Source organism: Chrysoperla carnea, chromosome 2, assembly GCF_905475395.1.
Source record: "Chrysoperla carnea chromosome 2, inChrCarn1.1, whole genome shotgun sequence".
NCBI classification, from domain to species: Eukaryota; Metazoa; Arthropoda; class Insecta; order Neuroptera; family Chrysopidae; genus Chrysoperla; species Chrysoperla carnea.
Genome location: NC_058338.1, coordinates 3,619,034 through 3,647,021, shown reverse-complemented (window position 1 = coordinate 3,647,021; position 27,988 = coordinate 3,619,034). Strand labels below are relative to the sequence as shown.

The window sequence follows — 27,988 nt, the reverse complement described above, 5'->3', positions numbered from 1 at the left end:
CACGTCAACAAACAAAATGAAGTTTGTTTAAGCACAGAGTTTAAGGTCTGAGTCAAAACGAGTTATCACGAGATCATCATATCAACAGTTCACAATTTTTAAATGTTAATGTTCGTAGTAGTCACTTGTTTATTTAAACTGGCACTCGGGCAGTTCACGCGCATGCGTCAATCAAATTTAATTGTTTATAAAATCACAAAGCACATTAATAGTTATATATTAATAAAAAAAAAAACTCTAAAGTGTCACTTGTTTATAAGTTACGTCATCACTAAATATTATATAATAACACTATGGTACTCCCATAAGAATCGTCAAATTGTCACTGCCCCCACTGTCAATTGGTAAGGCATTAGTCCGCTGAACGTGTGGTAACACATTCATGTTAATTGCACGTTTTGGGAAATCTTTGTGCGCACACGAATCATCATACGCGACCGTATTTTTGCGTACATCAGCATTTTGTGCTTTGTATAATAATATTTGACTTTTACGATGGGCTGGATTAAATTGTAGATCGTTGCTGGGCCCAGCCACTACCATTGATACACCTTTATTTGATCGACCTTGGCAATCTGTTTCTGATATCATTTCCAGCATTTCGGTGCTGGAATCAACCGGCAACATTGCTGACATTGGTCGAACAACACTCACTTTGGCTAGTTGTAAATCTAAACTGCCTTGTGAACTGCTTGTCTTGCCCATGCTGCAAGAACCACTTGGGGAGTTAACTACACCTCGTAAACTTCCCATACTGCCTCCTATACTACTGCCTTCTTCTTTTAAGGTGTTTGCATACCTTCGTAGATTCTCTTCGTTCTGTAGGTTGTTTGATTTCTCATCGTCATGATGCCGATGACAACTATCACCTGTTGATCCTGATAAATTGACACCACTTAAACTTCTGCCACGTCGTCCTTGATGCCAATAAAATACTGCTGCACATATTATTGTGCATATTATTATTAATATTATACAAACAAGTGCTATTGTTGAGCCACTCTTTTCTTCGCTTACTGCAAATGCAGTCTCTACTTTTACTTCAACGATTGAAGTTAATGCTTCTAAACTTGTTTGTTTTCTACTTATCGCTTCAGCTAATACTTTAATTCCATCTAAAACTGCTTTATTTTCTACTTCTCTTGTATTAGATGACTGGAAAAAATAAGAAAACAAAATCAAAATTAGTAAATCAATCGAATGTCAAAGTGACAACATATTTATAAAAATAATTTTAAAAATACTTACCAAAGTGACTTCAATAGTGTCGTTAAAGCCAGTTTTTAGGTCACATAATAAAATAAGTACATCTTGTAAGCCCTGTGATGCTTGATGTGCAGCCAATAATTTTCTCATTGAAATACACAATTTCTCAGTTGTAACACCTATTGGTAATTTATTTCGATCCAAAAGTAAGGTTAATCGTGCACATGCATTCGATAGTGTAGCTTGATTGGGCCAACAGGATTGTGGAGCTGGTAAAGATGGTGGACCAACACGTCGACCACTTTCTAAGTTTCGGCATTCACCCCACGGTGTACACGGTGCTGTCAAACAGGATTCCCGCGGAGAAGGTACACAAACCTGCGTAAATAAAAAAAATTATTAGATTATGAAAACGTTTGGTAAAGAGAATGAAGTTGTAAAGAAATTTACCTGATTTGATTGACAGATAACAGAACGTCCATTCGGTGTTGATTGTCCTAAACAATTACCAAGACCACACCATACTCGAGTACATTTCACTTTGCCTTCTTCGCAGATACAAGTATTACAATCATTAAACCATGTTGCATTATTCACTAAATAATTTCCATTCCAAATACAAAATCCAGGGATGTATGGTACGTTTTCAACTTGTTCACATCGTGGACCACTACGTCCTGGTGGACAAATACATTGAAAATCACCAATACCATCCACACAAGTGCTGCCATAACCACATGGATTTGACGAACACTCGTTAATATTTATACGACAATCCGGACCAGTAAAACCAGGGGCACATTCACACAAGAACCAATTAACACCATCAACACATTTTCCATTATTATAGCACGGTGGTGGATTACAATCATCGATGTCCTTCTCGCAGTGTTGTCCTTCGAAACCATCTTTACAGATGCACGAATAATATTCACCGGTGTTTACGCATGTGCCACCATTTAAACAGGGATTCGATTTGCATGCCAATACTTTTGCAATATGGCATGACGTGCCTTCCCATTCTGGAGGACAATGACATGTATACGTGTTACCAAGATCTTGGCAAGTTCCACCATTTCGACATGTATTCCGATCGCAGTGGCCATCTTTTAAAGCACATGTTTTTCCTTTCCAACCGTCACGACATTCACATATAAAGTCAGCGATACTATCGATACAACTTGCATTATTTTGGCATGGATTTGAACTGCACTCGTTTGTATCTGTAAAAGAGAAAGAAAATCGTTTAATAATGAATCGAAGGAAATTATAAATTGAGACGGCTTTCTGAAGGGTTTTATATTGAAAACTTACTTTTTTCGCAGACTTCACCCTCCCATCCTTCTTTACACATGCATTGAAACGAATTAATTTTATCCACACAAGTTCCACCATTTTGGCAAGGATTAACTTTGCAATCATTGATATCTGGAAGAAAAAAAAACAAATTAATATCGAATTTGATATTTCCATTAAATATCGAATGAAATTTTTAGTGAAACTTACTCTCATGGCAATATTTTCCAGTATAACCAGGAACACAAGAACAACGGAATCCACCTCCAGGTTGACTAACACAATGTCCATGTTCGCCACATATATTTGTTGTTGTAATTATATTTCCATTCCCATTTCCCGAAACTGTTGGAACTGTACAGCTATCAACAATTCCTAAATAAAAGAAGACAAAAAAAAAAACGTTACTTGGTGAAAAATAACGAAAATCTTGCTAAATAAAAAAACTTACCTCCATTGTCACAGGCTCCGCCATTGCAAGATGTGTCTAGCGTTCTTGGTATACTACAATTTTTCCCTTGCCACATTTCAGGACAATGACAATAATAATCCGATTGTGTGGTGAAACAATGAGCACCATTTACGCAAGGATTTGGTGAACAATGATCATGATCGTCCTGTAAGGAAAAATGTTTGTTTTAAATTTATAATTGATAAGATTTCGAATACATTGGTAGGCATATACGCTAGCAAAGTATTTTTTGCACGCGCAAATAAATAATTTCTTTGAGTTTTCGCTGAACCATTATTTAAATAGATAACTATGAGATGGCGCAGAGGTCGCGCTCCAAAAGTACTCTACTACCGTACAGAAATGCAACATATTATTTACGATCATACCAAGATGGCCGCCAAATAACTTCTTTGAGACATATAATTTATACATTTCTTTATTACTTTAAATGAATGCGCATTTAAAATAAAAATCGTGATTGACTGACAAATTGTAAAAAAATAATTATTTAGAAATTTGTAATTGGCCATTATTTGATAAACAAGTTAACCAACGTAAAAAAATTTTAATTATAAGTTTCGTCTAAATGGTTAGAAGTGTTATTAAACAACCTCTTAAAATCACTCAACACCAAAAACAGTTATAACTTCCAAACAAAAGAAAATCGTTGTTTTAAAATGACTAACCGATTAAATTTGACATTTTAATTTGACTTTTTTTCAATAGACTATTAAAAAAAAAGACTCCTGAATCATGTATGTAGGTGTTTCAATGATTTAAAGTTACATACCTCACATTGGTGGCCGGTAAATCCCACTGGACAAATACATCGATAACTATCAACTTGATCAACACATTCGCCACCATTTTTACAAGGATTACTTTCACAATCATTAATATCCGTATGGCAATCACGTCCTGTTGATTTATAAAAAAGAGAAAAAACAACATGAAATAAAATTAAAAACAGTGGTTTTTTTTTTATTCTTTCAAACATTTGATTTACAAATAAAAGTAAATAAAATGAAAATATTAAAAGATTATTTATTCTACTTACCAGTATAACCAGCTTGACAAGCGCAATGATAATCGTTAACTAAATCAATACATGTAGCGCCATGTTGACATTGTCCAACACAATCGTTAATATTGTGATCACAATTCTTTCCAGACCAACCATTTTGGCATTTACATCGATAGTCACCAACTAAATTTGTACACGATACTGCATTTATACATGGATTTGTTACACATTCGTCCGCATCTAATTAACAAAACACATTTTTTGAGATTAGCAATTTTTAATATTTATATTTTTAAACCACAGTTCATTTTATCTAAAAGATAAGTAATCGAAGAAACATTTTCCTTTACTGTATTTATCTCCTAGGTAAAATGGTTTAATGATGGTTTTTGAATTTAAAAAAAATTCTTACCAATTTGGCAAACACTTCCTTCCCAAGCTGGTGGACATTCACAACGAAACCCATTTTCTTGATCGATACAAGTTCCGCCATTTTGACATGGTGCTGATGCGCATTCGTCCACATCTATAATTTAAAAAAAATATATTTGTTAAAATTTTTGTTCAATTCCAAAAATTTGTTTTATTTTAACGTAAATTTTCAAAACTTCTGTACTGATTTGATATTATTTCTATTTATGTTGGCATTTTGTTTTTATTTGCTTTTTATGTTGGCTACTCTTTTTTTTTTATAGACTATTAGTTCTTCTAATAAGAGTTAGAGGACCATACTTCTTTATTTTGGCTAAAAATAGCGCCATCATTTAAATTCTGATTGGAAAAAATCTAATCATTTTAATAAGTGTTTATAAATCCTAAAATCAAGGACAATAACAACTCAAAACTAAACTCCGAAACATTTGAGCTATGTAATTAATGAGTGCAAATTGAATAACGAAATCGTTAATAAATAAGGTTAAATAATGATTTATAGAACAAAAGAAAAATAAATTAATATATTAATTTTTATGAATAAATAAAAAATGGTGGTGTTTGATTTGTTTAAACAAAATTTATATATTTTTAGTATAGACTTCACTCAGCTCAAGAGTATTATAATATTATTATGTTTATATATAGAGACTTTGAAGATTTACCATCTTTCTACCCAAGACCTGTTATTTTCTCAGAGTTTATATTAATTGGATTTTTTCATAGGTTAATAAGGTATCTTAAGCGTTTCCGTGCATACCTATATATACATATATAATATATTATTATTATTAAAACAGTGGCGCATTATTTAAATATTCAAATTGTTTTTATATATCACAAACAACAAGGAATTATTTCTATATACACTTGCGATATAATGAATGAAAGAGAAGACTGAGTTGCAGGAGTTCTCCTGTGTCCTTGTCTAATCTATGTGTCATTGGCTACATACTGTTTACATTATTGCTATTAAGTAAATAGTTAAAAAAAGATTAATGGAATATTATTTAATACATTAAAAGTTATTCAAAAACTAGAAACGTCAAAAGAAACTTTTTCATTTTTCAGAAAAAATAATAAAATATATAACCAACATCTTTGTACAAAACAAATATAAAAGCAGATACAAAATCTCTATGCATCATATGATTCTGACAAGGACATAGGGAAACTCACTGGCAGTCTCAAAAAACCAACGTGGTTTTTTTTTATATAGTAAATACATATTATGATATGAACTTTATAATAATGCAGTGTTAAAAATTAAATGGTAACGCCACTGATTTTTAAAAACTATTTTGTGTATGTTACATAGGAAGATAATATGAAATTAATAATTGACTGTGTTGGGATGTTTGTGTAATATTATTAATACGATCAACTTCTCCACAGAAGATGATGATAGTTTTTTTTTTTTTTTTTGTTGAAGAAAAAAAAATACAGCCTCTTCAGTGGCTTAATATTATTTTTAAGTGGCTAACATATATCTTTACAAACATACACACAAAAAGATGATTATTTTTGACTAAATTTGTTTTTCATTTCAAAAAGCCTACACTTTGATTTGAACTAGGTTAAGTTAGGTTAGATTAGATTAGGTTAGGTTAGGTTGGTATTAGTTAATAAGCTTCAAATTTTTATTGAAATTTTACATTCCAAAATCATAAAATTTTGCGAATGGAATTTTATAGAAACCAAATTAATCGTGATGAAAAAAATTGAGTACTTAATTCTTTATTGTTCGAAATCAGAAAGGAGAATAGCAGTTGCTTCGAGGATAAGTGAATAAAATTATATCTCTTCCATTTTTGAGGGGCAATTCAATTTCAAAATATCAAAAAAAATTTCAAATTTGATTTTTTTTTTTGTTCGTAAGTGTATACAAAATTTTAGGCGTGTTTTTTGTTTCAAAAAATATACAAAAGAACTTTTAATAAATAATTGTAACGAACGAATTATTTATTAAACAACACTAAAAAAATTCCGAACTCTTTTAAAAAAACTAACTTGGTTGGTATTTTATAGAAATAGAAAAAGGTTAAAGGTGAATATAATAGGTTTTTTTTTTTTTCAATCGGTGTATCAACTAATCGTAATTAACTGAAAACGTACATATATATGTATAAGTAATAATCGGTAAGGTATTTTATCTTAAGTTGGCTGAAGTTAGCTAAGAACTAGTTGAGAATTAATATAAAAAGAAGCTAACTCTCATCTATAAACATTTATTATTACTATTATATAGAAATATACAGTGTGTTTATTATGAAATCATACACAAAATTAGTGCATTCTGTTCTTTTTGGAGTATTTTGGACAAAAACTCGAAAAAAATACAAACCCTAGACAAATGCGATTTATTCCTTGTAAACCGATTTTTGGAAAATTAGTTACAAAAGATTCTCAATCAAGTGGGTTCGACCGTTTAGGGGCTACGATGCCACAGAGAAACACACAGACGCACAGATAAACTCTTTAAACTTATAACACTCCTTCTTAAATCAATATCAAAGTGATGGTCAAGGACATCAGATGAAATGAAAAGGATACTTAGAGAGCTATCATTTTTTGGAACAAATTTTTGGAAATATTTTAATTAAAATTGAAATTTTTGAGTTGAGTTTGTTTTTTTGAATTATTGTTTTGAATTAAATAATTATTTTACCATTTTACTTTTCGAAATGAATTAAGCCAGGTTTATTTGACCATTCGTTTGTATCATAATTATTTTTATGTTAAAATTATATGTCATGCCTTTTCCAAACTGAATCAATTTTGAAGATCATCGCCAATTTTTTAGTTTTTCGTGTACGAAATCCTAAGATTGTACTTGAAACATAGCTAAGAACACTCCCCATTAAATTATCTTTCAAATGAAACAAAAAAATTAAAATCGGTTAATCCGTTTAGGCGTTACGATGCCACAGACAGACAGACACACACACATAGCAGTCAAACTTGTAAGATCCCTTTTTTTTTAGTTCGGGGGTTAAAAATAGTATAAAAAGTCATTGCATCACATGTAACTCTTTCGAAAAAAATTATTGTGTAAGTGTATATATTCTGGCGAAAATTATGTACTCAATTTTGATAAAATCAGATTATACAATATTTTTAGCTCTGATTGTGACGAAGGACCTTAAAATAGGATCACTCTATATATAAAATCTTTTTCTCTCTCTCCATAATAGATGAAATAGTTTTACGTTGTGGTATGAGAAGAGTTAAAAATAATAGATATTTATAATAAAATCAAGATATACTGAAGCCAAGCCAGGCCAGGCTAGGCCAGGCAGTAGTAGACGAACTGGGTTGAACACAAACTAACAAACAACAAATCCCTATAAATAATTGTGGGTTATGTCTATCAATTGTGTATGTACATGATGGTTTTTGTTTTTTTTTTTAAAGTTGATTTACACAAAAAACCTTATATTTCTATAGCCAACCAACTTATTAAATTATCTATGTTTTATCTTTGTTCTATTATTATAATAACCAATATGCCATTGTAAAATTATTATATATTTTTTTTTAAATCTATATATATTATCTTTGCAATAATCTCGTTTTTTATAATAAATAATTAAGCGAAGGGAGTTATCTTAATTTATTTTTTTGAAATTTATTAACGATTGCTTTCTGTGTTTGGTAATAATCGTAAATTTTGATTGGTCTTAATCTTCAATTTATATCAGAAATGGTAGTTTTTATATTAAAAAAAACATAGTTGGATTCGCACTTTTTCCTGTGATCAAATGTTCTTTAATTCAAGTAGGCAATCTTATTTTGTTTCTAGTTTGTAATTCAGATATGGAAAACATGATTTTTTTATAAGGTTCATTTTCATTCATTTACTCAGCACTTCGGAAAAGTCTAAACTATTTAAGAATTGGAAAGATATCCTAAATAACATTTTTATCGGATACAGAGAGTTTATAAAATATTGACGATGCCACTGCAATATAAAAAATCATCAAGTTGCAAAACACATGCAACTTTAAAATATAACAAACTCCCAGTATAACGATCAAAAGTCAAAATATTTTTGGCAATAAAATAAAATCGGTTCAATAAACGAACTTTGAATACCCCAAAACATAAACAGTTTTTTTTTTAATTATGCAAATTGACAAAAATATTTTTGGATGATAAAAAAATTAATGAACACACACAACTAAATATAAGTAAAAGATATATAATTTAGTGACAAATTACCAATTTGACAGGTGATACCAGTCCAACCTGGTGGACAGGTGCACGTAAATTGTCCACCAACAGCAGTGCCAGTGGCCGCAGTCTCATGACACGTGCCACCATGTTGACATGGCGCGGTGGCACAAGGATTATCCACTATCTCACAATTAACACCTGAAAATCCTTCAGGGCATGTACATAGATATGAATCGGGTGCTGTATTCGCACAGGTCCCATCATTTTGACACGGTTCATGTGTTCCACAATAATTTAGATCTGAAACAGAAAATAAAAAAAACAATAAAATAATTATATTTATGATTATTACAAACTTTTTTAAACATGCAAGGCTCTTGTTTTATTTTGTTTGATATCTGTGGCTTCTTGAATTACGATTTCCGTGAAAAATATATCGATTTCAAATTTATATAAAAATTGTTGTTTTTTATTAATATTAAAAAAAAAACACCTGTACTTTATTTTGACAAAAATTAAAAGCGACAAGAATTAAATGAGTAATATTTTGATATATAGATACAGCGTGTTCACTGTAAAGATGAGTAATAAAAGTATATTGTGTATCACGAAAAATTAATCGGTAACGAGAATTAGTTGGTAAAGTTAAAAAAATTTTTATTTTCATTATTTTGTTACAAGGAGTTTAAAAAATCTTACCATGGGATTATGTAGGGTGTGGGTACAGGGGGGAGGTTTAACCCGATCAATGGGGGTGGTTTAACTCATTCTTACGTAAGATTTTAAGAGATTTCATGAGTATGCACATCGCGAACTAGTCTCTGTGCTAAAGAATAAAAAATCTTTAATTTACGTCAAACTGTGAGTTTTAGAGTAACTTATTCTTTTCTAACAGATTTTTTATTATTCAGCAAAACGAGATTGAATCTTACGTAAGATGGGGGAAAGTTTGTGGGGGTTCAAGAAATCTTAAGGGTAGCTTAAAGTCGCCAAAATTATGCTTACGTAATTAATGAATAGCCTCTAAATATAGTACATTTTTTTAGTGAAATTTCTAATCAGGAATGCATTTTTGCTAAACTGTTTTGCGTTTCACTGTAGTCAAAAAGTCTCTAGATCAGAAATGATATTTAAAAAAAAATTGTTAAAATTTAGTAAACATACTGTAGTTTTAAAAAAAAGTTTATTGGACCCTATTTACAATAAATGAGCCTAAAGGCGTGATTCATTTTTATTGAACTCAGAAAACGCAAGGTGCAGTGTTTCACAAACAAATTTATTAAATACCATTAATTAACCAAAGTATTTAAAAAAAATTACAAATCCAATTTTTTTTCATAAAATGCATATCAAGGGGTTGCTTAACAAACTCAAGGTTAGTTTAGTTATACAAATTTTAGAGAAAGAAAGTATTTGTAATCACCACGAAATTCGAAATAAAAAATTATACATTTTCACGTATTGAAGTGTCAAAAATATAAGTAACTTTGGTGGAATTCTTACTGGGTTTAAAAATTGATCAGTTTGAAATTTTCATTCAATAAGGCTTCGATTTCGTTAGATTAGTATTAAATTTGAGTCTTAGAAAACGGATGTTTAAGAGAAGCTGAAGTCGAATTAGTAAAATTGAAATTACTTGCATTAGAAAAATTAATTTATTTATTTCTAAATTTTAAATTCTTCTTTTAATAAAATATAAGTTATAGAAAATGAATTTTTTAAATTATAAAGTTATTTTGATCTGATCTTTAAAGGTTCTATTCACCACAATTTGTGTAACTATTAAAATATAATCACATAAATTGCAATTAAAGTAACCCTTTTCTAATAATAATCAGATCAATTGTATATATTATATACATTTTAAGGGTAGTTTTTTTCTAAGGGTAGTATTTTTTATAACGTGAATATTTACAGATGGTCAATAATAATATTAAAATTAGTGCATTCATCTGTAACGATCGCTATTTTTTTAAATATTTATTTTTTTACATATATAATCCTACTTACACTTACATCCCCCTTTGTAATTGATAAAAAACAACCCCTCAAACAACAGTGTATCATTTATATGTTTTAATGTGTTTTTTTGAATAAAGTTATCAATTTTTTGTGACTTTGAAGTATAAATTTAAGGGATGTTTTTTAGTAAATTAATGTATTCATGTATGCACTTGACAATTTGTGAATTATGTATTATATGAATAGAATAAAAAAGTTTTGTATAACAAAACAAAATGATTAAATATTGGGATCAGATGATACTTTAACAAGTGTTCCTGTAGGTTCATTTATGTAGTCTTGCCTGGATATGATAAATTATTTTAGGGAATACAAATATTATTTGTATTTGATATAAAAGACTCGAATTTGGGGAATATCTATTTTGAATGCCTACGAATAAAACAGCTTACGATAACTTTTAAGTGTAAATTCGGACTAAAAACCTTAAGGAATGGAAATCTCTTTAGTGGCGATACTTCGTGGAAATTGCTAATTTTAAGTGGCAGGGAGTAAGTATATCAATCAATATTTCTTGCGATTTTCACATTGATGTGATTATTTTTCAAGGAAAACAATTATTTTTTATAAAAAATGATGGGTTTTGGATTTTTGTATTTTTTTTGAAAATAATAAATACAACAAAAAATTGTTAACAACAAAATTGTTTGATATAAAAAAAAAACCTTTGATTGATAAGAAACTCAAATCAATATATTTATTTATATTATTAAAAATAAAAAAATCATAAAAATTAATATATCGTGAGAATTTTATATTATAAAAATTATTAATATTTTCATTTTAAATAAATATTTAATTTTTATATATATTTAAGAACGGGAGCAAGTGAACATTTACCTCACTTTTTTGAAAATTTATTCAATTTTCTTTTTCTAAGTGAAAATAATCTTGTTACCTTTTAGAAAGATAATTTTAAAACTTAATTTTCATGATAGAAATAGTAATAATTTAAATACTCTTTCATTATTTGATCAATGGTAGATGGGATTTTGATCAATGGTTGCTTTAATTATAGGATTTGGTTACTACGAACACATACCTGTTGTGTATAGTCAATGTGAGGTTGAGCCAACTACATGAAGAATATTGTTACTAATTTATAGAGAGTTTGAAATAAACTTATTGATCATTTTTATAATATATAACATATTTTTGTATGTATATAACAACCATCGGTAGCATAAGTGATTTTTTAGAAAATTTTTGAAGTAAAGGTTATTAAAATTATTTATTTTCTCGAATAAGTATTAAAAATTTTTTTTTCAAGAAAAAAATGATATTTCCAGAAATTTTAAATGAGTTTATGATCATATTAAATGAATTCAACGACAAAAAAAAAAACTAAAAGACAATAAAATTAATTGAACATTTCATTCTTCGAAACGAAAAAGATTCCTTTTAATTTAAAATATTGATATATTTTTAAAAATAACTCTCAACGAGAGAAGAAGTGGTATGACAAAAACCAAAATAAAAAAACCACAAACGAAAAATATTTAAAACAAATTTAATTGCCTAATAATTTACGTAGACAAATACACAACACAACACAACTAAAAGAAGAAAGACAAAAAAAAAAGAAGATTGTGTTTTGTTTACTACACTGTACCTTGATCACAAAGAATGCCGCCCCAATTTGTGTCGCAAATACATTGCCATGATGTACCATTGCAGTAACCATGTTTGCAGCCAGGATACGGTGTACATTGATCACAAAATTCACCACGCCATCCTTGACGACATCTGTAAATAACAAAAATAAAAATCACTAAAATATTTTATATAATTAGTTTTGAAAATTCAAACTAATTTCTCTGTTTTTTAAAAACAAAAATAAATGTTTTTTTTAACATGTTGAAATAAATTTTTAACTAATTAATTGATTATTTATTTTTTTGAATCAAAATTTAATGAGCTTATATGTGTACACAAAACGGTAGACATATGTGTATTTTAATTGAAACACACTTCATAGACTTACAAAATATGCAAGATTTTTATATGTTTCAAAACATGGAAATTTACTATATCTGTCATTTCTACCATCCTTGTCGACCACTTTGTTTGTCTGTGATAGCTGATTTAGTTAGTTTTTTTTCTAGGGAATTTTTGATTCGATGCACAGATAATTTTTAAATATTTGATTTTTTTTTATTATTCCCGCCCCATCCTACACTTTCACACACTTGCAAACGTATGCATACGTACACGACAGCGTTCCTGCTGTAGGGCGCTCCTTATTGGCTGCCTATTTTAGTCAATAGCTAATTAATCGTACATAAGATAAAAAAATGGAAAAGGACTTTTCGTCTAAGAATTTTTATTTCTCCCTGATGCAAAAAAGGGCGTTAGCCACTCTTAGAACACCCGATATACATTATTAATAAAAATTTTACTTATTTATAATATTAAAATATATTTTTTACAATATTAGAATAAATTGTTTTCATGAAGCCATTTTTGCACACATTTTTAACATCAATGAACTCTTGAATGTAAATTACAAGTATCCGGAATAATGGAAAAAGACATAATAAATATCATATTTGACATATTCTAGTAAAACTAATTAACATGTCTATAGAGTACGACTTACAAATTGTAAATACAAATTTTTACAGTTAAAAACAATTTTTTTTTCGTTGTAATATGCAAAAAATGATTATTTCTTTTAAACTGCTTCTTTTCAATGAATAAACAATAATCAAAAGTACGTATACTTCTTCGATTGTATTCAATTCAAGAGCCATGTTTTACGCATAAATTTTTTTTATATGAGAAATATTCTCACATTGATGAAAGGAGAAGACGTTACAAAAAAAAAAAAAAATAAATAAATAACTTTAATGTCAATGTTACCATTATCATACATTGTAGGTTTATTGTTTTAAAAAAGAGAGAAAAGCAGTGATTTTTTCTTGAAATATGAATTTTGCTGTCTTTTTTTCACATATAATGGGAAAGATAAAAATTGTTTTAACACGTATAATGTTAAAAAGTTTACATGTATTCACAATTAAAAACAATAATTATTATTAATACATTTTAATTTTTTAATTTATTTAATCAGTGTATGTCATGAACATACAGAGGTGTATTCAGATGGTAATACAGTTACGTTCATAAAAAAGTCGATACATTTAAAAAAAAAATGTTACAATCTCATCCCGAAGTTGGCCGTTTCATATTGAAATTAAATAAAAATACTTTCAAACAATTTCCTAATGATTGGAACAAGTACAACTAAATATTTGTATTTACATTTGAATGGGATTGAATTTAAAATATGAATTCATTGATACAAAATCACTGAAGTTAAATAAACAAAATCATTACTTCTATGAAAGAGTATTAAAATAAATTGAACTTAGAGTATTAGACGAATTAAAAGAAAATTTCTTTGTGTTTGCTTTAAATATAGGATTTGGTTACTACGAACACATACCTGCTCATGCGGTTGTGTCAATCACATCACTATTTTGTTATAATATTTATAAGTGGTTAACCAATTAAAAAAAAAGATTGCTTAAAACTATGTTGCATTTCAAAACAACAATATTTGAAATATGTTAAACATTATATTACTTTCATACAAACGCTTGCGCTTGTGTCAACTTCACTACTCAACCCTTTACGGTAGTTATATCACATTCGTGGCCCCATTTACCATATTTGCTCTCGCGATCAGGTTGGGACAACCTCATATCATTTAATTTTAAGAATTTTTTGTTCAGTGTAAAATAATTTTTTGTCCAGCGAATTAACTGAAGCGCCATGTTAAATTAAAAATCACAAGAAAAACAAAATTCGTTAAAATATTAATTTTGCAAAAATATATATCCAAAAATGCATGACCCACCGGAAGTTTGATTACAATTGAAGCGTATCACAATACGCATGTGATACGCATATTCGAGATGCATATCATGTCAACATTTTGTTTATAAACGAAATTTATATTTAATAAAAAGATAAAAATATTCTAATTATGGTAATTATTTAACGTAAATACTTTTTTTATTTTTCATGCAATCCCTAATTAAAGAAAAGAATACATCATACACACAAAAAAATTATAATAAAAATATTCATAAATTAAATTAGGGATAAGATTTACATAAAATAATAATATTTAATGTAATTATAATTTGTTTGTTGACCAGGGAAGTCATAATTTTTGTTTATAATAATTATTTTATTAAAAATATATAATTTTTTTTTTTTTGGAGAATTTATTTGTAAGTATTATAACATCTCCGGTGATTTCTTATCTCTATTAAATCCTTTAATTATACTTTAAATTAATTATATTACATACTGCGTAATTTATTGTATACACACGGTATTTAACTGTTTGTATGTACTTAAATATTTATCACATACGCATTGTATTAGCTCAAACAATGACCTGCAATTAAATTTTTTTTTTAAAAAGAATTTATTACTAGAAATTAATATTTACGTTTATTGTTATAGAATGTTTTAAAAAATAATGCAAAAGGTTTTGTTGATGATAAATCATATTGAAAAAAAAAAGTAAAAACAAATAATTGACTGAGTTAATTGTTGAAATACCATGCATAGCCAGTGTTGATTTCTTTATCACATAACACATACAAACATGTGACACATACATAACTGATAAGCAAGTATAGTACATATTATAAAATTTCCGCCTAATTGGCGCCCTCACGGGTAAACAGTGATGTTTACGAAAAAATGTTTCAAACAAAAGTTGTTTAATTTTTAATAAGGAACATTTTTTATATCATCATTTACTTGCTCATTTACGAACTTGACCTCATTTTTTACGTCCTGAGTACGCTGTAAAAATTTCAGCTCGATATCTTTTTTCGTTTTTGAGTTATCGTGTCCACAGACGGACAAAAAGCTAAGCTTATTATTTGAATTCAATGATTTTGTTTTACATTATTTTGTATTGAATCTAAGTGTATAATAATATTTTTAAGTATCCTGTACTTACATATATAAGTTTTGTATCCATATATATTTTAATTGATTCGTAAAAACATAGCTTCATAGCTTCATTGTGTATTTCTAGAATGAATTCATTTAATATGATGGGAGCTATTTATTTCTTACTATGTAAATAATCTTAATGTAAATTATTTTGTGTTTTTAAGTTGGTAACAGATTTATCATAGGCGTATCATTTCAATTTCATTCTTAGAACCTATAAGTATTACAATTTTTAAGATACGCTTCGCTAAAGTTTGATGCTGTAAAAAAATATTTCATGGTAACCCCAAAATCTGCAGAGCTTCTTCTTTTATACGCAAATTGTTCCGTAATGGATTCATTTGAAGAAAGATATTCAGCGCAGTATATATTTACACCGATAATAGAGATGTTGACTAAATTTTTTTTATCACTTCGGATGAAGTATTTTTACTGAACGGGCACAAAAGTTAAGCTGGTTTTTGAAAATCTTTAGAAGTATGCAACATATGAACGTATATATAATTTAGTGACGTCATTGCACGGCATCACCATAAAGATAACATATAAAACTTTGTTTTGCTAAAAAGAGATGGGCAACAATCTTTGAATGCTTATAATTTTTTCGTTTTTTAATCAATTTTAATTTCACTTTCAAATTTTGTTATAATATCAGGTCTTATTTCAAATTTTTATGCTTAAAATGGCAAATTCGACTTCAGGAAGGTATGTAGTATTCATATGTGATAGGAAAAAATAGCGCTATCAATTTTAAGAGTAAAAAATTTACATCGAATAATCACCATAAACATAATATATAAAACTTTGTTTTGCTAAAAAGGGATGGACAATAATCTTTGAAGGCTTATAACTTCTTCGTTTTTCGATCAATTTTAATTAAACTTTCAAATTTTGTCATGGTATCAAGTCTAGTTTTACATTTGTATGAGTAATTTGGCAAATGGGACATCAGGAAGGTATGTGGAATCCATGGGTTATACGAAAAAGTATTGCCTTTTTTAAAACTTAATATCAATTTCCAGAGAAAGAAATTTATATCGAATAATGTGATACAATGAACTTGAGACGACTATGTGTTTTTGTATAATTATTTATAATTTTAAAATATGAATATTTAAAATTTCCGCGTTTTATTATTTTTTGTATAGGTATACACTCTTCTGCATCAGCTAGATCCATAAATAATGGAATATGTAAATATGTAAATATGGATTGTTGTAAATTGTAATACATATTTTATGAACGGTATTGAACTAGGCCTAAATACAAAAAAAAAACAAAACAAATGCATTGAACACAACGTACAAGATACTTACTACATAGGCAAGCCAAGCCATATTATAATATTTCATTAGCATTTTATGTTATTATTCATAGTTTTTTCTTGTGTGTGTAGTTAGTACATTCATTTTGAGATTTTACTCAGTTTTTTATCATCTATTATTATTCATGTATACAATTTATTTTCACAGCAATTAAGATATGTTGTCTAATCATTTACATACAGAAGTTACCAACCAATACCGAGTGATCAGTAAAAGAACGATATTAGTTCGATATAATACACTGATCAATCGTTATGAGGTTGTCTCAACGTCTTCGAGAGATCAAATATGGCGAATGGGGCCATGAATATGATACAACTACAACGTACGGGGTTGAGTGGTGAAGTTGACACAAACGCATGAGTTGTTTGTATGAATATACCGTCTAACATATTTCAAATATTGTTGTTTTGAAATACTCGATATACCTCGAATTACACGCTTAAAATTAGCACTTGTGTTGAGGTTTTCTCTAAATTTAGTTGATTTAAAAAGAAATATATTATATTATAGTTTTTCTCATGATAATAAAAATGAAATCTCATTAAAAATATTTTGTGTTGTTGATAATACAACCTCCGTCTACCTAACCTATACAATAATAATGCATCCATCATGCAAGTAAAGTTAAGATTGCATTGCATTACATTCATTATTAAATATAAAACTTACAACAAAGTTACTTACAACAATGTTGAGTATATTTAGGTTTATTTTACAACACTGTTATTTAATAATTATATAAATTATTACTTTTTGTTATGTACAAAGGAAGATAAAATAATATTATGAATTATAATAATAATATTATTTTAATTATTATAATTGTTGAGGACACAAACATATATACAAGTTATGGGTTATCTGTGTGTTTTTCATTCTAAACCATTATAGTAAAATCACTAATTATACATGACAAAGTGTTATTTCAATGTCATCTAATATATAAGGTGTTCTATTATTGACTGCAGAAATCCAGCTTATCAAAACAAGCTCATTAAGAGAAACAAAAAAAATCTTTTCAAAATTTGGATCTGAGGCCTAATTTAGGAGATACGGGTATCACAAAAATTGATAAATTTGTTCATTCATTGACTAATCATTCGATAGCCAATGATAATCAGACGACGTTAATAGGTTTCATTAAATAATAGAAGGGATTTAAAAAAAAAAGTATAAAATGATTTAATTGGATTTGATCAAATTATCTCACTTTTTATATTTTTCTTATATTATTGTAAAAAATAGAGCCACCGCTGTCAATTATCACAATTGCTTGATACGGAACATATTGAGATTTTATCTCAATAAGAGTGTCAATTGCGATTCCATCTCAATTGACGATATGGTGGATTTAAGAACACACTGAGTTACGGAAATCAACTAAATATTATTTATTATAAATAAATGTAATTTGTACCTTTCTTAAAATATTATTTCTACAACGGTAGTGACTTCATTAAAAACTTACTTATCTGACGTCATTAGATAAGTAATTTTCAAATAAATTCTAAAAAATTGCTTTTAATATGCTCAAGTAATAGGTAAGTAATCTAAAAGTTGAGATCAAAATTCTTTTCTCTTATATATATATATATATATATATATATATATATATATATATATATATATATATATATATATATATATATATATTTGTTATAAAGACATTTATAAATAATCAAATAATAATCTCATAATCCAGGAAATAAATTTAATATCAATAAATATTTCTATTAAACAAATTACTAGTTATTATAAATATTAATAAACGCAAACTTACATATTATATTTATTATAAATTACTATACAAAATTCTTAAATATTAAGTCAAGAAGTAATATATTGTATTTATAGATTTTTAATGAGAGTTTCAAAATTATCCAACATACTAAAAATCTCTTCAATTTTTTAGTAATATTCGAGTAAAATCATTTTAATTTGAGGATTACTCGAGTAAGTAGTTTTAAAATCTTGGTAAAAAACGCTGATGGCTTTCCACTGAAATATCAATGTTTATTTATTTGAAACAAAAAACTAACCTGTTAGAAAATGAGTGTTGCAACTTTTTGCTTTCATATTTTTTTTGATCAAAGAGGTTTCGAGGTTTTTTTGACATTGACATTTTTTTGATTAAACTGCCAACAATCTTAAATTTACCAAAAACATTTTTTTTTTTTTTTTTTTGAAGAATCTTCCTTGATATTTGTAACATCATGAATCATGATATACAGATAAAATATCTAAATGTGAGTTGAAATGATTTATCAATATTCCACCATCAATAAATAAGAAACTGTTTGTATAAAATATATATTTTACATATTATTATACACAAATGATAAATAATAAATAATGTATTAAATCATTAGAAGAAATCTTCCTTTAAAATAATGTTTTTATTGTGATTAGCGTACAGTTCTAACTCTGATGCTATTAAAAAACAGTAATATAATGTACCATACCTTGTAGATGATACCACACCAAACAACGTAAGAACTGTGACTGTGTAAGCTGTGGGGACAACTTTCTATTTCGCGCAATGCAGTTAAAAATACTCACATCTTTGTTTCATCTTTCTTATTTAAATACATAATAACTACGGTGTAGGTGCTTCTGGTTATTTATTTCATGCCATTAAGGAGATAAGACATCTCTTACTAAATTATAGGTGGTTTAAACACATCATATCATAACTTTTATTAATACATAAATTATATCAATTTTTAACTAATATAGAAGAATTGGGGCCTGTCTATATGGAGTATGACTGCATCATGAAGTATTAAAATTTTTAGAACTATTTTTAGCTGTTATTTTGTCAGAAATAATGAAAGTTTATTACGTCATATAGCAGATATGTCATTTTTAAAATGTATAACGAAACATCAGCTTTATAAAATAGATACACGGTAAGAAATTCATGGCGTTTACTACACTGCTGGTATGGTATAGAGACAGATACTATCTATGTAGTATCTATGTTAGCATAAGTAATATTACAGAATTGAATAGGGCTATCCACCAGAAGTATTGTGGGTATTGCCAACCAATATGAGTCAATAACATTTTGGAATTATTCGTAACCAGTCAAAAAATATTGTAGCCCTTAACTACTCTACAAATATTGAGCAAAAACGTTATCAATAAGTCGAAGTTTGCAGGGCCCGACAATTTTTTTTTTCGCGTTTAGTTTAAAATTGATAAACATTCGTTCCTACAGTGATTCTAGTAGAAACATAATTAAATAATTGTTTGCCTTCTTCAACCTTCTATGGATATTTCAGATATTACTTCGAAGAATATCAATGTAAAAAAAACGTTTCTAACTTGAAGGTAATTTCAGGAAATAAAGCAATGTTGCTAAAATAAATTCCGATGAATATTTGATATTCCTTCGTAAGTTTCCATTCTTATCTAATACAATATTAATTATTAAATAATGAACAAAGTAAAAGCTATATAGATATATTTGCAAACAGGTAACAACATTATAAATTCTAAAAGATGATCTAGCAAGGTATTTAAAAAAGAAGCAAAGCAAGAATGAAGAAGCCTCTTTATTACTTATAGGTTACTTGAATTATTTATTACAAATGTTTTTACTTTACGTAATTCACTGTTCTCTACTGTTTAGTAGTTATTTTGCATATTAGCTTATGGTATAGAAAAGTGAATGGTTTTTCAGTATAAAATATATTTTAATTCGATAGATCTAATAATAATTTACATTTTTAAATTCTATAGAATTATATCAAAAATATACTAGATCTGTTTGAACATTGTATAATATAACTTCAATATTTTATACCAAAAAAGACGATATTTAATCAGATAATTTTAACATTTAGAGAAAAATACAAAGCTTAGTAGTTAATTTTCTTTTATCAATATTGATTGCTCGAACGTAACGTACAAACATCAAGATTTACGTGGTCTTAATTATTATACCATGTATATATGAAATATACATAGTATATTAAGTTTAGTCCCAAGTTTGTAACGCTTAAAAATAATGATGCTAGGAAAAAAATTTTGTTATGAGTGTTCATAAAATCACCTAATTAGTCAATTTCCGTCCTTCCGCCCGTCCGTCCGTCTGTGGACACGATAACTCAAAAACGAAAAAAGATATCGAGCTGAAATTTTTACAGCGTACTCAGGACGTAAAAAGTGAGGTCAAGTTCGTAAATGAGCATCATAGGTCAATTGGGTCTTGGGTCCGTAGGACCCATTTTGTAAACCGTTAGAGATAGAACAAAAGTTTAAATGTAAATAATGTTTCTTATCAAAAATTAAACAACTTTTGGTTGAAACATTTTTTCGTAAACATCACTGTTTACCCGTGAGGGCGCCAATTAGGCGGAAATTTTATAATATGTACTATACTTGATTATCAGTTATGTATGTGTCACATGTTTGTATGTGTAATGTGATAAAGAAATCAACACTGACTATGCATGGTATTTCAACAATTAACTCAGTCAATTGTTTGTTTTCACTTGTTTTTATTTGTAAAACAAATGTGTGTACTGTTTCTATAATAAAAGTGAATAAGTAAGTCTATGAAATCATCATATTTAAATGCATGGATGTTTCAATATCGATGCCATCATTTCATCAGCAGCCAACTCTAAACACAATATGTTACTTACCTTCAAGACATTAAACAATTTAAATAAATTCTTTGCTTCTATTTAATACAATTTTTTATATAAAATTGAGGCACACGCCACATCAATAATTGTGAAATCAAAAATATCACAACTGTTTTTGTTCTTATAATTCTAAACTTTAATTTGAACTATAACAATTTTATAACTCGGATAATAAATCCAAAATTATTTTTTCCCAAGAATTATTTATTTCCCTTTACTTTCCGTCTCCGGTACAGTTTAACGAATAAATATTTATGATTTTGCGAATTATTTTGTTAGTTCAGTTTTGAAAAGTGGAAAAAATAAATATATTAAAAACAAAAAGCACTAATAACAAGTGAAAACAAACAACTACGAACTTGACCTCACTTTTTACGTCCTGAATACGCTGTAAAAATTTCAGCTCGATATCTTTTTTCGTTTTTGAGTTATCGTGTCTACAGACGGACGGACAACCGGAAATGGACTAATTAGGTGATTTAATGAACACCTATGACAAAATTTTTTTCCTAGCATCATTATTTTTAAGCGTTACAAACTTGGGACTAAACTTAATATACTATGTATATATTTCATATATACATGGTATAAATATGTGAAATCTACGCCAAAAGATATGAGATCAAGTAAATCGCAGTTAGATGATAGATGAAATAATCCAACAATTTCAAAAAAAATTACAAGTGTGAAACAGGTTTTACAATTGGAAAAAAAATCATCATTTAAAAATTATTAATTATTAATAAAATTAATATATTAATTATGCAGATATGTATATTAAATTTAAAGTGTAAATAAATAGTTAATTTATTTTCCATTTACATAATTAAATTTTTATAAATTTTTTTTACATTTCAAAATTAGTTTGATCAAAAAAAAAAATAGACGTTGATTGATGCTGAAAAAAAGTAGCTTGTCCATCATAAAATCCTAGATACTTAGCCAATATTTTATAGATTTACCTATTAATTTATATATTTAGATATTTAATTACCCAATGAGATGAGAGTTATAGAAACACAAGTTATAAGTAAAAGTTAATAGAAATTTAATGAAAAAGTTATATGATTTATTGCCCAACATATTATTATTCATATAAACTTATTATTTGTCCAATAAAATTATGACTCATTTATGGGAAAGACTCATCTTCATTGGGTCAAATGTTAAAAGAATTTATTATGTTACAAGATATTTCCGGATATAAAAAACAGATTTTTGTGTATTATTCTTTTCTAAATGCATATAAGCGGGAAGGAAGTCTGTAAAACTGCACTTACATCGATTTCGAAATTTCGTATATGAATCAATACTATTTAACGATAGGTACAATATGATCAAGGTGTGCCAGGATAATAATTAAAAGTATGTTGCACCTTTCATGGAAATTAATTTGTAAGAGACCGAAAAAATTTCAGGAAAATATGGTATGACAGCTTTTATCGTGGCAGAAAAGTCTGTCACACCGATTTTTAATATATAAAGCCAATTAAATCTTACCCTTATCGCGGAATTACTTTTTTTTTTAATTTGTTTATTTTATGAATTCTACTTTCGAAAAATCTCAATGTGACAACTCAAAGCTTGACCAAAATATCTGTGACACCAGTAAAAAATCCTGGCAAAACAAAAAAATGAATTCAAGTAGCTATATTCGTGAAAATCGCAGTTAATGACTGTGTATTACAAGTTTAAAAAAAAGAATAATAAAAAAAAAAACCACTGCAGTTTGTATTAATTGAATCTTTTTTTTTTTAATACCTACATAAAATGTATTGAACTTTTTAACCTTTAGCTAAGTGTACCTACCATTTAAAGCAAGAGAGATCACAAGATGAACATCTGAAATATTACGGTAAACATACAAAATAATACACGAAATTATTTTAATATTCTGTATTTTTTATTTTAATTAAAGACTTGATTTAATTATTTTTTTTTGGTACTTGTTAAATTGTATCACATACATAAAAACATTAAATTAACCTGTACTGACTGTAATCTCAAGCAAGTAAACGAACCAATTACTGCTGTTTCATTTTAACATTATTAAATTTTCAAGTTTCTTTACGAATCAAATTTATTCCATTCCGATAATTAACTTAGCTCTATCTTGATACGGCCTAAAAAATTACAATAGTCATACCGTAATATTATTAGTGGTTTCGAATAAAAATTACGACCTTTACGTCATTACTATAGTAGTAGTTTTTAATATGAACTTACTGCTTAGAAAAACCCCATAAAAATATGAATATGAGTCGAAAATTGCAAAGGTACTATCACATTCGGAATAAAAATAGGGATTTATGGCCGTTATAAAAAAATTTAGTACCTAACTATAAAGGTCATATTATTTAATTAATAGATATAATTACATTATGCAATCTTACTTACGCTACCTACTTACTAGTAAAAAAATTACAAAATATATTTATAATCGATTATTAAATGATACTAAACAAAATTTAATTTTTATTTTTTTTAGCAATTAAAGTGATGTAACCATTTGTACTCAAATTTGTATTTTACATAAATTAAAAAGAATAAACTCAATTCTTTAAAATCATCTCACAAAAAGTTAATTTCTTGCCACATTATTATATCCGTTTCCTAAATACTAAAATGCGGTTAGACCATCAAAAATTATACAAAATAAAAATAAAAATTATTGATTTTTAATTCATTTAAATTACATCCGTTATTACAGAAAGCACTTAAAGGCGAATTCTTTTTTTAGTTTTATGAAGTTAAATTTTAGATGATTCTAAACGGACTTATCCACAAAAAAGTTCTTAGTTCAACATTTCTAGAATCAAATCAGAATATGTCTCAACTTTAAACGTATCCTTTTTAGAGCAATGAAGTAAAGTTTATTGATCAGATAATATATAAAATGGATAATAAATACACATCAAATGTTTAATTCAAGATTACAAATGAGTGCAGCTGAATTGAAATACGTTTCTTAATATTAATTAACGAAATTTATAAAAATAGGTAAATCCACAATTTAAAAAAATATCATATTTTAATAATTTTTAAAAATTAAGTCATTAAAAAAAATTGTGCATAGAGCCACTATATTGATATCTGCTACAGCAAAAATTCGATTTGTTGAATTTAATTAAAACATTATTTTTTAATTATTTTATAATAAAATAAATAACATGATTTTTATCTTAAAAAACAACACCTAAATATTACCAATTTTAAATAAAAATATGTTTTTTTTTTTTAAATATATTTTTAATTGAATTTATTTTAATTTCGAAATAACTGATTTTTTGATATCTGATTTGTATTTTTTTTGGAAGTTGTTTGTTATTAATAAAGTTAACTGTAACGCAAACAACATTTTAATTAATTTTATTCTAAAATAAAGCTTCCTTATATACATAAAACATGTCGGTAAATTAGCATTACTAATTTATTAACAAGATTAATTATCAATTTTAATTTTGTTCGTTATTTGAGTTATTGCATTCAACTGTTGTGTTGAAAATATTCAACTGCTGTCTAAATACGCCATAAACTAGCTATTTTCGACTTGTTTTCTCGAACTTCGACATTATTTTGACCCCTGTTCAAAATGACCAGGATGACAGCGATAGTTTAAAGACACAAGAAGTTCTTTGAGCAAGAAAATTTTTAAAACGCAAAGACTGTAATTCGTGAAATTACTTTTTGATATTTCGTGTAGATAAGTAGGTTTAAATTGCAAGAATTTCAGCTATTTATAAAAATTTGACACGTCTGTCACGTGGTATAATAATATTTAAAGGTTTACATTGGAGAATTGAAATTGAAGGACTTAGATAGAAATTATCAAGATATTTCAAATTCAAAAAAGAAGAATCAAATTATTATAAAATTAAAAATACTTAATTTAATGAGAAATATGTTTGGCGCCAATTTCCTGTATCGATAATTAATTAATAAAAATTGCAATGAATAAAAAAAATTAGAAACAATAAATTAAATTAAAAAAAGAAGAAAAAAAACGTTAAAATCTATTACTTTTCAATGTATTATCGAATTAAATAGCTTCATTTTTTCTTCCAATAAATGTAATATTATCGCGTTACAACCTAATGCGCATCCCGTAGTATTTGTTGAAGCGGCACATTTGTGGTAATATGAGTTCCGGTTTTGTGTTTTACATAAAATATATTGTCTTTCTTGTGTGTGTATTGAAGAAGTTTGTACATATCACTATTCTTTTTTTTTTTTTTTTTGTTAAGTAGCCATTATTTTAATAACGATCACGCCGCCGCGTTTTATTGTTTCAAAAATAAAACCACAACGAGTACAAAAAATATTCTGGAAGGTTTCTTTCATTCACAATTTTTTTTATTGTCGTCATTTATTGAATTTTAACCTACTACAAAAAGAGACACTGTCATATTCCTGTCTGTAATTAGCAAAAAAATTTAATAAAATTGATTTTGTATTTTTGACCAAAAATATATAAAAACTTTTAAAGCGAATTTGCATAAATTTTACATAAAATATATAATTTTAAAAGATAATCTTTTCTGCAAAAACTTTTAGGATATTGATTTTATTAGATACAAATTAGATATCAAATTTCAAACTTTTATGGCGAATAAAAAATTACTGTAACTTTTTTTATGTCGAGAGATGTGCGATCACGGTCTCAGAGATGGAATATACAGTGGGTGTGTCGAAATAAGTAGGATGAAAAGTGTAAAAGCTTTGAATATATTCTTTTTCAACGCTTCCATAATAAAAATACAAAATTCATCTCGATTTGCAAATTAAATAGAAGATTGCCTTAAAAATTAAGAGCAATAGCTTGAACATTACGACCTGCACAGTTATAGTATCGAGTCATTTCTAAAAATCAAAAACTTTCTTTTTCAAAATGTAATTTTAATCAATAACTTACATAGAATTGTGTAACTTTTAAAATTCATGTAAATAAACTTAAATAATCCTAATTTTAATTAATCCAAAAAATATTTTAAAATTTATTAATAAACTCTAATTAATTTTATGCATTAAGACACAAACAAACACACACACAAATTAAAAAAGTCAGGTGTTCATAAAAGTTTAAAGATAAAAATATTGTAGTGAGTTCAATGCGTGCTTAATACACAAACCTAAGCCACATACATATATTACACATACATATTACAAACATTACAAAACTAGAAATAAAATGGAATTCGAATTATTTTTAAATTTCTTTTTCAAAAAAAATAAAAGAGAGACAAAAATATTTAAAATATTTAACTTTTTATTTTATTTCAATTGATCACACAGGAGAATTATTAAATAATATTAAAAAAAAAAAAATATTAATATAGGGTATAATGTTGTACCTTGACGACTCTTACTTAGGTATTTTGAAAGATAAATTGAATAGGAGGAGGTTAAGTTAGATATTATTGAGGCGGGAAAGTTTGGAAAAACATCCTGTATCAGTTAATAAAACAGTTACTGTAGGCCGATGAAATCAGAGAAAAGGTTGATTATCAGAAAATTTAATGCTTTTTCCTAAAATTATGGCGCCCTTAGATACACAAACAATAGAATTGATTCATGATAATAATAGTTATTTAATATTAAAATTTTCAAATAAAAATTTCAGCTTGATATCTCTTTTCGTTTTTAAGTTCTCGTGATGATAGACGGACAAACGACAAACGACAGACAGACGGACAGCCGGAAATGGACTAATGAAGTGTCTATCAATATTTTTAAGCGTTAAAAACTTGGAACTAAATTTAGTATACCTTGATATATATACATGGTATAATAAATATTGTGTAAGAATAGTGATGTTATACGTAGAGATTTTTGCAAGGTAGAATAATCTCCCATATATAAATAATATTTATATATGGATGTTAAAATATAGTTATTTAATATCGGTTTTATACTTTTATTAGTAGTTCAATAATATTTTTTATTTTTAATATATATAACAACATATATAGTTTTTATTATTTCATGAATATTCATAAATATTAAATTATCGATCGATTGATGATTATGGTTTAATCGATCGATCAATAAACTAACAAGTATTTAACTAAACGTATATATGTTGTATTGTAGTTTTATGGGTAAGATATCTTATATGTATAACATGGAAAAAAATTGTATATCGATATACCGAGTGATTTTAACTTAAATTGTACCACTTTATTATGGTAGCAGAGCGTAGCCAATCACATCTCTTAATTAAAATAATTTTGTTGCAACGGCGGGAATCAAACCCGCTACCCTAAGCATACCTCGGACGAAATTGGTTACACCTTAACCAACTGAGCTAATAGGGCGACTTGTAGACAGTTTTAAGAAAAAGGCTAACGATAAAATCCAGCCGAGTAGATCTCGTTTTGAAAGGATTCTTTCTTTTTTTAAGGAATACGCGTAC

The 27,988-nt window shown here is 27.1% G+C and overlaps 1 protein-coding gene across 2 annotated transcripts in view; it reads right to left on the bottom strand.

The window, feature by feature from the left end:
• Positions 1 to 27,988, bottom strand: part of LOC123291841 (protein jagged-1b) — a 219,122-nt gene continuing 191,134 nt past the window's right edge. Inside the window, exons 7-18 of one of the 2 annotated variants that reach the window (XM_044872271.1) lie at positions 12,223 to 12,356; positions 8,634 to 8,888; positions 4,393 to 4,506; positions 4,014 to 4,220; positions 3,747 to 3,874; positions 2,954 to 3,119; positions 2,713 to 2,877; positions 2,521 to 2,634; positions 1,657 to 2,429; positions 1,249 to 1,584; positions 738 to 1,155; positions 1 to 659 (exon numbers count right to left, since the gene is read on the bottom strand). In XM_044872271.1, the coding sequence (XP_044728206.1) occupies positions 292 to 659; positions 738 to 1,155; positions 1,249 to 1,584; positions 1,657 to 2,429; positions 2,521 to 2,634; positions 2,713 to 2,877; positions 2,954 to 3,119; positions 3,747 to 3,874; positions 4,014 to 4,220; positions 4,393 to 4,506; positions 8,634 to 8,888; positions 12,223 to 12,356 (3,178 nt within the window). In that variant the 3' untranslated portion in view covers positions 1 to 291. Of the gene's footprint in view, positions 1,156 to 1,248; positions 1,585 to 1,656; positions 2,430 to 2,520; positions 2,635 to 2,712; positions 2,878 to 2,953; positions 3,120 to 3,746; positions 3,875 to 4,013; positions 4,221 to 4,392; positions 4,507 to 8,633; positions 8,889 to 12,222; positions 12,357 to 27,988 lie in introns of both variants that reach the window. The other variant, XM_044872270.1, reaches the window with a different exon arrangement.